The sequence below is a fragment of the Wasmannia auropunctata genome, unplaced genomic scaffold (genome assembly GCF_000956235.1).
Source record: "Wasmannia auropunctata unplaced genomic scaffold, wasmannia.A_1.0 LD333866.1, whole genome shotgun sequence".
NCBI lineage: Eukaryota > Metazoa > Arthropoda > Insecta > Hymenoptera > Formicidae > Wasmannia > Wasmannia auropunctata.
Genome location: NW_012029024.1, coordinates 23,927 through 35,479, shown reverse-complemented (window position 1 = coordinate 35,479; position 11,553 = coordinate 23,927). Strand labels below are relative to the sequence as shown.

Genomic DNA, 11,553 nt, shown 5'->3' with positions numbered 1-11,553 from the left:
GGACAGAATCAATGACCGTGGGTGTATGTATGTACAATCTCATCTAAACCAAAAATATTATTTTAACAAATAAAAGTTGTCCAAAAACAAATATGAGATCATACAAATTGCCAAGTATTTGATTAGACATAGAGAGTAGAGACAAAAATATTTTATTCCAAATTAGAAAAATCTTTTTTTAATAAATCGTTTAAATTATTCAAAATTATATACAGCAAAAGTTTAATACCATTGTCTTTCCAAATAACTTTAAGTTTCGTAAAACAGACTTAATAAAGTTATTAAAATGATCAATAGAATCATAGTGAAGCAAAAACTTGGCTATTATGTAAAATTTTTTCTTTTTTTTAAATGTTAGTATCTCGATAACTATTGTGAAGATCGCAAAATCATAGAGGATTTTTTTGTTCAGTTTGGTTCACACCGTTCACACTACCTGCCCACAATTAGCGCTGTACCATTGAGTACGAGACACCCGTATAGGTTGTTCTATTGCAAAAATTCAGCCAAAAATTGAGTCCCGCAGCTATAAATATTTCAGATAAAAGTGATATGGTTTGGAGGACAATAAGAAAACCAATTTTCGAAAAAAATCAATTTCTCAAAATTATATAAAGATCATTATTTTTTAAATGGAATTTATTTTTTTACATAATATGATTCTTCTATAATTATTCAGCTTATAAATGTATTATTAAATAATTAATATTTTTGCAAGCAGAATAACTAGAAAAATTATATGTAAAAAAATTACATAATTTTAATAAATCCTTGATGACATCCTTCACGTGACCTCGAAAATTTTTTTCGAAAATTGATTTAATTTGTCCCCCTTCAAATCATATATCTTTCATCTTAATATATTTACAAATCAGATTAGTTTTCAAGATACTATTTCAAATAGAACGCTCTGCATAATTAGATTTTTATTTGAACTTGGATATTTTGTTGGCATGATTACCGACTGTTGTGATACTGACGAAAGAGTATGTACGAAACATACATATATAAGAAATATCCAGAACGTTCAACCAATCAGTCAGTAGGAATTTTTGTCGAAAATTTTTACTTTCGATCAAAACTGAATGAGTTATATGTATAAACTAAACAATAGATATTTGAAAGTATTGTACATTTATTTTGGTGGATTTTTTTCTTAATGTGTACCTACAGTACATACACATACTCACGTACACCCATACATATGTTAAACATCTAAATGCGAAAATAAAATAAAAATTACATAATGGACACGAGTTGAACTGAATAGAGACATACGGAGATATATATTAAAACATAAGTTTTTATGCTGATATTAATAATGATATATTATATAGCACACGTCTCCGCATACAATATACGTGTATTAACTTACAATTAAACAATTACGACGTGATAATAAAAACTTACATGTGTAATGAGAATTATCGTGACTTAATATATCTCATAATATTAATATATACATCATATGAAATACATATAACGTCGTTGTCGAAATTATACGATATTACAATGCAGCCAAGACACGTGATTCTTTGTGCTTGGCCTTTCAAGTCCTCAGGTATAAAGGCCCTCTTTTCACCAAGCACAGAGATACGCTGCCTTTGAACACTACATTCTTTGGAACGTTCTAAAACTGAATTATAGACGGCATTGTCACGGAAATTACTTCAATATTTCGCTCCCTGATAATACGTGCGCATCTTTCTTTTTTTTCCTCTCGTTTACATGAAGTTATTAAAGGCTGGCGTGAAGTGACTTAGATTCTCATATGCTGAACTATCAGCGATGAATATCGTTGAAATCTTGTAATATTCAGTTACTATATAGGCATTTACATTATTTGATAACGATGTGTTTAATGATACTGTGCTTTGATCGAATAACTTTTACAACATGAACTTTTCATATATTATTTTTATTATCATTTGTATATTTATTAATTGTAACTCAGAGTATAGCCGCGTAACACTCTCGGATCGTCTTTAATCGTTCGAAAATAGATCATGCTCAAGAAAAAGGAGAACAAAATATATGAAAAAATAAAATAACTCTCTTCCTTTACGAATTTTTCCAAACAGCTCAGCTATTTGAAAAACACTGACAAGAAATGAAATATGAAATTTCGAAGTTAGCAAAAAAAAATCACCTATTTATAATAACATTCTTAATAATTTCCCTTTTTCTTTTGGATACTCTTAGTATCTGTATACCCAACATTATTGTCAATCTGATAACCTGTATCTACATTTCGCTTCTATGTGTGATGCTAATACGTAATAATGCAAGCTTGCACAATGTCATTTATTATGATATACGAAACGTTGTCATGCAATTTAACAAGTTCACGGTGACCTCAACAAAAAGAAGATAGCATTACCGACCGAAATTTAAACGTTTTCCGATTTTCCCTGTTTACTCAATTCAAGAGCGAGAGCAAGTTCGGCATCTTCTTTCTCCTTACGCCTAAGCCTCTCTTCTTCCGCTTTTATACTCTGCATTTCCGCCCACGCAAGCTGCTCTTCCTCCGATAAATTACTTATGTTGTTACCGTTCCACGTCTTGCCGAAATTATTCGTGAGTTTTTCATCGTTATAAGTGACATTAGATTTTGAAGTGCGCATTACATTTAACTCGTGCCTCGAGGCTGTCTTTGCGTCTTTACTTGAAAACGCTTCATCGAGATTGACCGTTCTCGTCTTAACGTTAGCAAACGCTTGGGAAAAATCAGCTTCATTCTGAATGTTTTTATTATCAACGGAAAAAGCTTTCCCAAAATCGACGTCGAACTTGCTCGCGCTACTCGTGTCGCTCGTGTTGTTTTTCTCGGTTTTCGCTTTAGCGAGCGGAAAGGTATTAGAGAAATTATTATCGAAAACTTTAGTCGAAGTATTCTTACTCGAGAACGTGGAAATCGTCTCGAAGCCGAAAGGATCCGTTTTATCCGTTCCCTTGCTCTTGTTCGCATTAAAGTCCTCCGTCTCGTCGGCAAACGGGTCCGTTATATTGAAAGGGTCTTCGTAACGATAATCTCGAAAAGGATCCTCCGTAAAGTCCGACAGCTTTGGTTGCGCCATTGTTACGTGGATTTTACTCGTTGCTCTTGATGAAGCCATTCGATTAGCCGTGGGTTCTGGCTGAAGCAGGTTTTTGTCACTGGTCAATTTTGTTTTACTGAAAAGGCAGAAGAAAAATGACGCGAATACCGCCGACTGTCCTCCCCGGCTGCTGACTGGTTCTAGACTGCGCTACTCTTACTACGTCATAAAATTGAAAAAAAAAGTACTACAATTTTATGATATTCGAACCGCGTTTCAAGAAGAAACTATTAAACAATATACAAAGTTAGAAATCTTGTGTATCGTAAAGAAATTTTAGAAATTTAAAAAATCTAAAAAAATATTTTTTTCATTTTCTACTATTTTGAAAGCATAAATGTAGCTGGTATAAAAATTAATAATTGTAAATAAATTATTAAAATTACAAAATTTATATCCCAAGACTTTAAGTGCGTTTTTTTCATTACATATTTTATAAAACATTTTTGAAAATGATAATCATGATAACTCAAACACGGTTTAATCGAACAATTTAAAGTTTTAAAACAATATTTTTAGTAATATTTCACATTAATTTAGAAAGGCTTTTATCTCTTTCATTTTTTTCTTAAGTTATAACAAAATAAAGAATAAAATTTTTCAAGAAAACGCAATTTCCATGTTTAAACTAGTGTTGTTAAAAAAAAAATTTTTTTTAATTCCCTGTGTGAACTGAAAATAACAAGTGTAAAGCAAAATAAATACCTACTTATTTCAGATAATTTACCTAAAGCTATAATCTTGGCTACTATGAAGACGCGCACGGACTACAATAATTACTTATAGTGTCATTATTGTTTGTTATTTGAGAATTTTTGTTATAATTTTGCATTTTAATCTTATTATTAAAAATACGTTTTTTCAACAAAAAAAAATACTATTCGTCTGTCTCTTTAAATAAAAATTTTATGTAGTGTTGAAAAGTACCATATTTTCCAACAAGCTTTTAACGCGGTTCGAATATATCACAAAAAAAAAACAATATATTATATCACATAACAATAAACAAATATATTCATGCAATAATGCAAATAAAATTAAAATATCCTGAAAAGAAAAAGATAATGAACAAATTAATTTGCAGATATTCCAGAACAGCTCAACAATAGAAAAACTCAATAAATTGTGCAGCTTCTACCTAAATACAAAACAAAATAAAATATACAATTAGTATGTGTGTTGATACAAAAGAAAATTTGCGATATTCAAAAATTGCACATCTTTAATTAATTAATCTTATATAATATATTGAAAATTGTAGCTGCATATGCGTGTACATATACATATGTGCGTGCGTGTACGTGTACGTGTAGAGTAGGCAACTAAAAATGTTAAATCATTTTACAAAATATTTTAGCAAAAAAACTTTAGACAAAAATTATTTGATTTTGAGATCAAACAGTAATATTTTGTGACCTTGGATGTTATTATCAAAGATACATCAACATTATTTTGAATTTTTTTAAAATAAAAAACCCTTTTTGTGTTATATATTTTTTCAATTTCAATTATATTTAGATATTTACAAAATAAAAATACTTTAAAAACAAAAATAATTTTTAATAAAAAAACTTTTTAAATTGTGAGTCATGAAAATTATAGCACCATCGGCGTTAACATTATCTAAAATATATTATGTAAGAATGTGCTCAATTGGATTTCCATCTCTCTCTTCTTTCCTTCTTGCTTATTCTTCTCCCTCCTTCTCTTTCTCTGTGCATGCGTATGTGTACGAACGATGTATATACATACATTAGGTCTATTCTTTTTAATTGAACTGGCTGAACTAGTCTAGAGTTTATCTTTCTTCTTCAAATGTAGAAAGAGAAAGATAAATTGTGAACTAATGCAGCCATTTCAGGTAAAAGAAACAGGCCTATTATTAATTTAGATATGCAAAATGTTGCACTTTTTTCTTCTAAAAAACTTACAACCTACTTGACACAAAGGATCAATAAACTACAGTCAATTGTTCTTTTGTAATATTAGAATAGGCTCGTCAAATCCTATTTTTCATATAGAAATACTTCTCTCCTTCATATAGGAATACTTTTGTGTATGTGTGACATACAATTTTTTTCTCGATACAAATTATTGGTGGTAAGTTGATAAATATAGATAATAATTTATTGGTGGTAAGTTGATAAATATAGATTCTTCACTTGTCTTCCTTATTTTTATGTTCATTTTTAATAAGCTCTGATATTGTGAGATGCACCATCATATTACATTCATATATTTACGAGTATTCATAAGTATGTTCTTTATATAATTATAAAAAAATATTTTCTAAAAAATCTGACAATGAGTAAACTTCGCCAATTAACGGAATTTAAATGTAGTCTAATTATATAGAATCTTATTTAACTTGAGCTTAAATATCTTTATTGATTTAAATAAGAAAAATTTTAAAACTACAAGATTGTATAGTTTCCAGAGTGATATAATGGCAATATTGTTAACATGGAGCTTTATCAACAATTTGATATTTTTCCAAATGCCATATAAAATTTTTTTGACAATTAGAGTATACAACATATTCATTTTTTATAGTAAAATTTCTTTCGACAATATTATTTCTCCTAATAGTATAAACATCATATCAAAATAATCTTAATGTGGTCAATCTATTAATATAATCCGCGATATATGTATAATTATTTCTTTATTTATAATGATTATAATTGAAATCTCTTATAAAAAGTTATAAATTTAATATATGCAGGTCAAAATAGTACTTTTATTATTGTGTATATACATATATGGAGCATTCTCTGTCAAGCGGACTACCCCCTCTGCCTAAAATTCAGCTCAACCAAAAAATTGCTTCTTGGGCTCAAATTGTAGGTACACATGTCTACTTTCATTAGCACTCTGGCCTTTTTAAAAATTCAATACGGCGGATCCAGAATCGCGAAGAATGGACTGCCGTAAAAAAATTTTTAGAACAAACTTTAATTATTGGAAGCATAGAATTAAAGCACAGGGAGCTAGAAAATTTTTCTATTTCCATAAATTTTGAAGATCGCTGAATACAAATCCGCATAATTATAAAACAATGGCGAATCCAATATACCGGCTAAACTTAGCCAATCTTCAAATAACTCAAATTTTTTGCACAAAATTCACTAACAATAAACCAGAGTTTTTTGGGTTACCAATCATGGAATTTTATCATGGAATTTTTATTTAGTTATTAAAACAGGACTCGGGATATTGAATGTAATATGGTAGATGGAATATGACCAGTGCATTTCGCAATGTTCAAGTTGGAAGATTTTTTTGGTCAATCAATGTGTTGGTTTATTGGGCTTTTGATAGCAAATTATTAATCTTTACTTAAAGTTCAAGGCTGTTGAGCCAATATGGTAGATAAAATATGGAAATAATGGAATTTGCATTATTTGAAATTTGACCGGCATAATGATTCGCTATTGTGAATTTTATAATTATGACTGCGGATTCGTATTCAGCGATCCCCAAAACCTTGATTTATAGAAATAGAAAAATTCTCTAGCTTCCTGTGCTTCAGTAATTAAAGTTTGTTTTTTTTACGACAGTTCATTCTAGTCGCGATTCTAGATTCGCCATTTTGAATTTTCAAAAAGGCCAGAGTGCTAATGAAAGTAGACATATATAGGTACCTACAATTTGAGCCCAAGAAGAAATTTTTTGGTTGAGCTGAATTTTGGGCAGAGGGGGTTAGCCCGCTTGACAGAGAATGCCTCATATATATATATTAATATATATGCATATATTATAATGCAAGATATTCTTTCATATGTAAATTTTAAAAATAATTTTTTTCAAAATGTTATTGATATGATTAAACAGAGCAATTTTTATTATAAAACATTTTTTGATATTTCAAACAATTTTTGAAATAACAAAAATAAACCTACAAGGGATGGTTTCGTCTCTAAAAACTAATTTTTAACCCCAAGTCATAATTTCTAAATTCCTCTATTTTCATCTATATATTAAAATCAGAATTTGACATGTCGCGATATTTCCTTGTAACTGACTTGCTGGCAATCCCGAGAACAACAGTAAATGCTGGACTGATGTTGGAAGATGTATTCAGTGGCAAAGGACAAAAAACATATTAATAATACAGTTACTTTTAGTGAAACATTTAGGTTTTACGAGAAATTTCCATGAAAACTTAAAACAACATTATATTATATAAAATTTAAGAGGACTAAAAATATTTTGTTATATGATTATGTTTTGAGATAGTTTTTTTTTTAATGATAAAAATATCCCTATCGCACGCACACACGTATGCACACAGGTGTAAATTAAACTTATACAGCCTCTATATGTGGCATACCTTAGATAATGCAAATGCCAACGATGTCGTAACTTCCACAGTTCATAATTCAGGAAAATCTTCATAAAAAAGAGGTTTAATCATATCATTTGAAAATATACCAATGTCAGTTAGAACAATACGCAGCAAAAAATAAAAGTACTTATTTTAAAAATTTAAGGTAGTTCTGATGTGCTTTTGATAACAAAATTCAATCAATACCACAAAATATTATTCAACTTTTCAAACAATTTTTGGTTCAAAACATTAACATTTTTAACATTTTTTGTTAAGATACTTTATTTAAGAGATAAATGAATTTAACACTTTAGCTGCTTCTGTGTGTGTATTATGTATTATATGTTGTATTGTATATAAGATGTTTCATTTTTTATGCTGAAAATAAATATGTCGGAAGTTAAAGAAAATGAACTTTCAAAAAAAAATTGTATGACCTGAAAAAGAACAAATAATAAAATCAATTAAAAAAAAAATTAAATTTTTAACGTTACTCAAGGTCATCATTTTTAAAATATATTTTCCTTAATTTCCGAAATATTGGCCTACGTCATTTAAAGTGGAACATCTTGTATGGATATCTTGTGCGGATATCTTGTGTGGATATATATATAATCATCCGATAAGTTCTGCGGTTTTCTCACATCTGCGCGGATACCAGTTTGAATTTTTCGCTAATACTGAATGAAGAAGCCCAAACTTTAGATTGATAAGATAGAGCAGTCTTTAAATACTGCATCCATCCATAATGGCATATGTTCAGTATATTCGATTCTATTGTGCCTTAAAGATGGAGAATCAGAAATAATATTTTTGCAATATTATACTTTTCTACTTTAGGAAGGACAAAAACGCATGCGAGACAACGTGTAAAACTTGTAAAGTTTACAGACAAGATGACAAGATACTCTTTCTGATGATATAATTTAGACGTATTTTGTGAATTTCAACAAGGTGATTTCACTGTCAAAGACGAGGCGTGATCCTTGCACTGTGGATGATAATCTACTGGAGCAAGCTATCGCCGAAATCCTCGTTATACAGTACAAGAACTGGCAGAAAAATTAAAAATTGCAAAAAATACCGTACATGACAACTTGAACCTGTCCCCGTGAAAACTACAGAACTTTTCGGATTATCCAATATATATATAAATATAAATATATATATATATATATAGATATATAATATATGTATATGTATATAGCTTATTTGCTACGACATAAGTTAAAAAAATTGTCATTTTTTTAATTGATTACAAAAATAAAAACATAAAAAAAAGAACGTACTTTAGAAAAATATATTGTTATTTCTCTACAATCAGTCATTATACCAAAACTGTATTTCGAAATTAATATTCCAAAATTTTAATGACTTAAAACATTCAAACTTATTTTCTGAAAAATTTTATTTTCTGAGTTGCCATTATTGTAGCAAATAAACAATATATACAATGTAATGCTAAGACAATCAAATGTTTTACTGGTTCTGACTTTTATCTCGTTCTATTGAATTTATTTATATATTTATTTATAGATTTAACGACGAAAAAGTTCAATTTTACTCAAAATCAAAACTAAAAATCTTGTGTGAACGCATACTAGCATACATAATTTTATTTTCTAATTAAACCTAAAATATTCCACTTTATAAACATAAAATATTTGTAAAATAGTCATCTATACATTAATATGTACAAAAATATAATTATTATTGATTTATTTTACTTCAGTATCTTCAAGTTATGAGAATAAAATGTTTGAAACATATGTTTTATTAATATAAATCATAACTACTTATAAAAAATATTAATTCTTATCACAGATAGACATGTGATATATAACTGATAAAGGAATGATTTTATAAATGCGAAAAAAATTGTCTTCTGATGTTTGTATACACATAGGATGTTGTAGAATACTCATATAAATGATATTCCAATTAAAAAAATACAGACAACTTATAAAATATTCTTTGCACAATCTTACCATTACTTTTAATTGCAATATGATGAAAAGTGACTTATATAAGAAAAAAGCATGATTTCATTATAGAAGTAAGTGTCCTAAAAATCCAAAGAATAACTTCATTTAGGACAAAAATATATATATTCTTTCAAATCAATTTCTGTTTGAAACATTTTTTGCCAAAAATTTTATTATTTTCAAGTTATCTGTATTTTTTAAATTGGGGTATCATTTATATATAAGAATCCTACATCATCCTATATGTATACAAACATCAGAAGACAATTTTTTTCATATTTATAAAATCATTCCTCTATCAGTTATATATTACATGTCTAACAAGGAAACACAATTTAATTAATTGACCCTCTTCGATTTTAATGAAATTTGAATACAGTGAGATATATACATACTGGAATGAGCCTTGGGATGGTGGAGATGGCTGAACTCTGCAACAGTAGTGCGAGAGTGATAGCCATGCAGCTTAGGGACGTCTCACTTTAACGACATCATTGAAGTGTGACAGACGTCCGTAAGCTGCATGACTGTCACTCTCGCACAACGGCTACCTCCACCACGCGTTTTCTTAGGGAAGGCTCACTCCAGTATGTATATATCTCATTGTTTAAATATAAAATATAGACAAAAATAAAGTAAGCATATTTTTTTACATGTGCTAAGTCGCACGTTAAAGGAATAATATCCAGGCTTGAAAAGAAAATAGATTTTTTTTTTCTTTCTTAGTTAATATCATCTGAACCATCAAAGATATGAAAAAATGTTTTAAACAAAAGTTTTACTTCAAGTGCGCTTTACAATAGTGCATTTTAATTTAAAAAAAAAATCATTTTTCACTACCTCCATCTCTCACCTTTAATTTTCAAAAATTTTTGAAATTTGTATAAGAACAAAAATTAAAGCGCACTTTACTCTGAAAACAACAGTGTATGATATAATGAAGATCAGATAACGCATCTTTGAGAAACTAGAACCTTTTAACGTGCGATTTAGCACATATAAAATAAATATGCTTAAACTTATTTTTATTTGTATTTTAACATATCCAAAGCTCGTTAAAATCGAAGGGGGTCAATTGGTTGTGTTTCCTTGTAAGAAAGTACTAGACGATATAAAAAATAGTCAAGTGTTCCTGGGTTTTACAAAAAAAAAAAAAATTTATTAAAAAAATACTGAAAATATTGAAGAATAATGTGCCATTGAAATTAGTACAAAAAGAAGATAAAAGAAAATAATTACAAAAAACCTATTTAAAATAAGGAATAGTATTAATACATACCTTAGAATCAAAATTGGCGAAGTCGGCGAATCCGGAAGATGTAAAGCTATTGTTGTTATCAATTGTTTGCTGAGCACTAAATGGATCTGAATTTGCATTCGCAAATGGATCTGGAGTGGGTGAAGGCGTTGGAGGTGCAGGTGCTGCTCTCAATGGGCCAGTAGGACCTTGACTCGGTCGTGGTGGAGCTGGACGCGGCGGTGGCTGCTTTGCTTTTTTTGGCGGAAGAGCGGGACTAGGGCTCTCGGGACGAGGAGGAGCGTGAAGATTGGCAAAGGGATCTTCTCCAAACGGATCTTTCGTGTTCTTAACAGAAAAAAAAACTGTTGTTCTTATCAACATTTTAATAAAGTATGAAATATATTAAGTACAACCAAATATCCATATCCTTAAAGCTATTAATTACTAGGCCTGTTTTTTATAGCTGAACTGCTGCACCAGCTCACAGTTTATTTTTCTCTTTCTACATTGGAAGAAAGCTAAACTCTGAAATAGTGTAGCTAGTTCAGCTACAAAAAAACAGACCTACTTTTACATTCTCTCCTGCGCTATTTCTCGACTTTCTTTGCTATTTGCCATTGTCATTGAAAAAAAAAAATCTAAGAAATGTTGGAAGTAAGATTGCTTGATCCAAATGTGTTAAAAATATGGAGATTTGATGTTCACAAGCAAGTAAAATTTACATACCAATGTTGTAGGCGTTTTAGCGTCAGCTCGTTTTCCATTGCCAAATGGATCAAAAGGATCTTGCTTTGCCACCACATTGGTATTATCGAACGCAGTAAAAGGATCTGCTGCAAAACCATTCTGGGATGGTTTCTTTTTATTAGTAACCATGTTTACAAGATAAAAGATTAAAAT

At 29.3% G+C, this 11,553-nt stretch overlaps 1 protein-coding gene across 8 annotated transcripts in view; it reads right to left on the bottom strand.

The window, feature by feature from the left end:
• Positions 1–1,115: 1,115 nt before the first annotated feature.
• LOC105459771 (epidermal growth factor receptor substrate 15-like 1) overlaps positions 1,116–11,553 on the bottom strand; it is a 21,467-nt gene continuing 11,029 nt past the window's right edge. For 3 of the 8 annotated variants that reach the window (XM_011706024.1, XM_011706026.1, XM_011706028.1), the window contains 4 exons: positions 11,380–11,511; positions 10,693–10,998; positions 7,432–7,490; positions 1,116–3,174 (listed from right to left, as the gene is read on the bottom strand). In XM_011706024.1, the coding sequence (XP_011704326.1) occupies positions 2,391–3,174; positions 7,432–7,490; positions 10,693–10,998; positions 11,380–11,511 (1,281 nt within the window). In that variant the 3' untranslated portion in view covers positions 1,116–2,390. The remainder of the gene's footprint in view (positions 3,175–7,431; positions 7,491–10,692; positions 10,999–11,379; positions 11,512–11,553) is intronic. The other 5 variants (XM_011706025.1, XM_011706027.1, XM_011706029.1 and 2 more) reach the window with 5 other exon arrangements.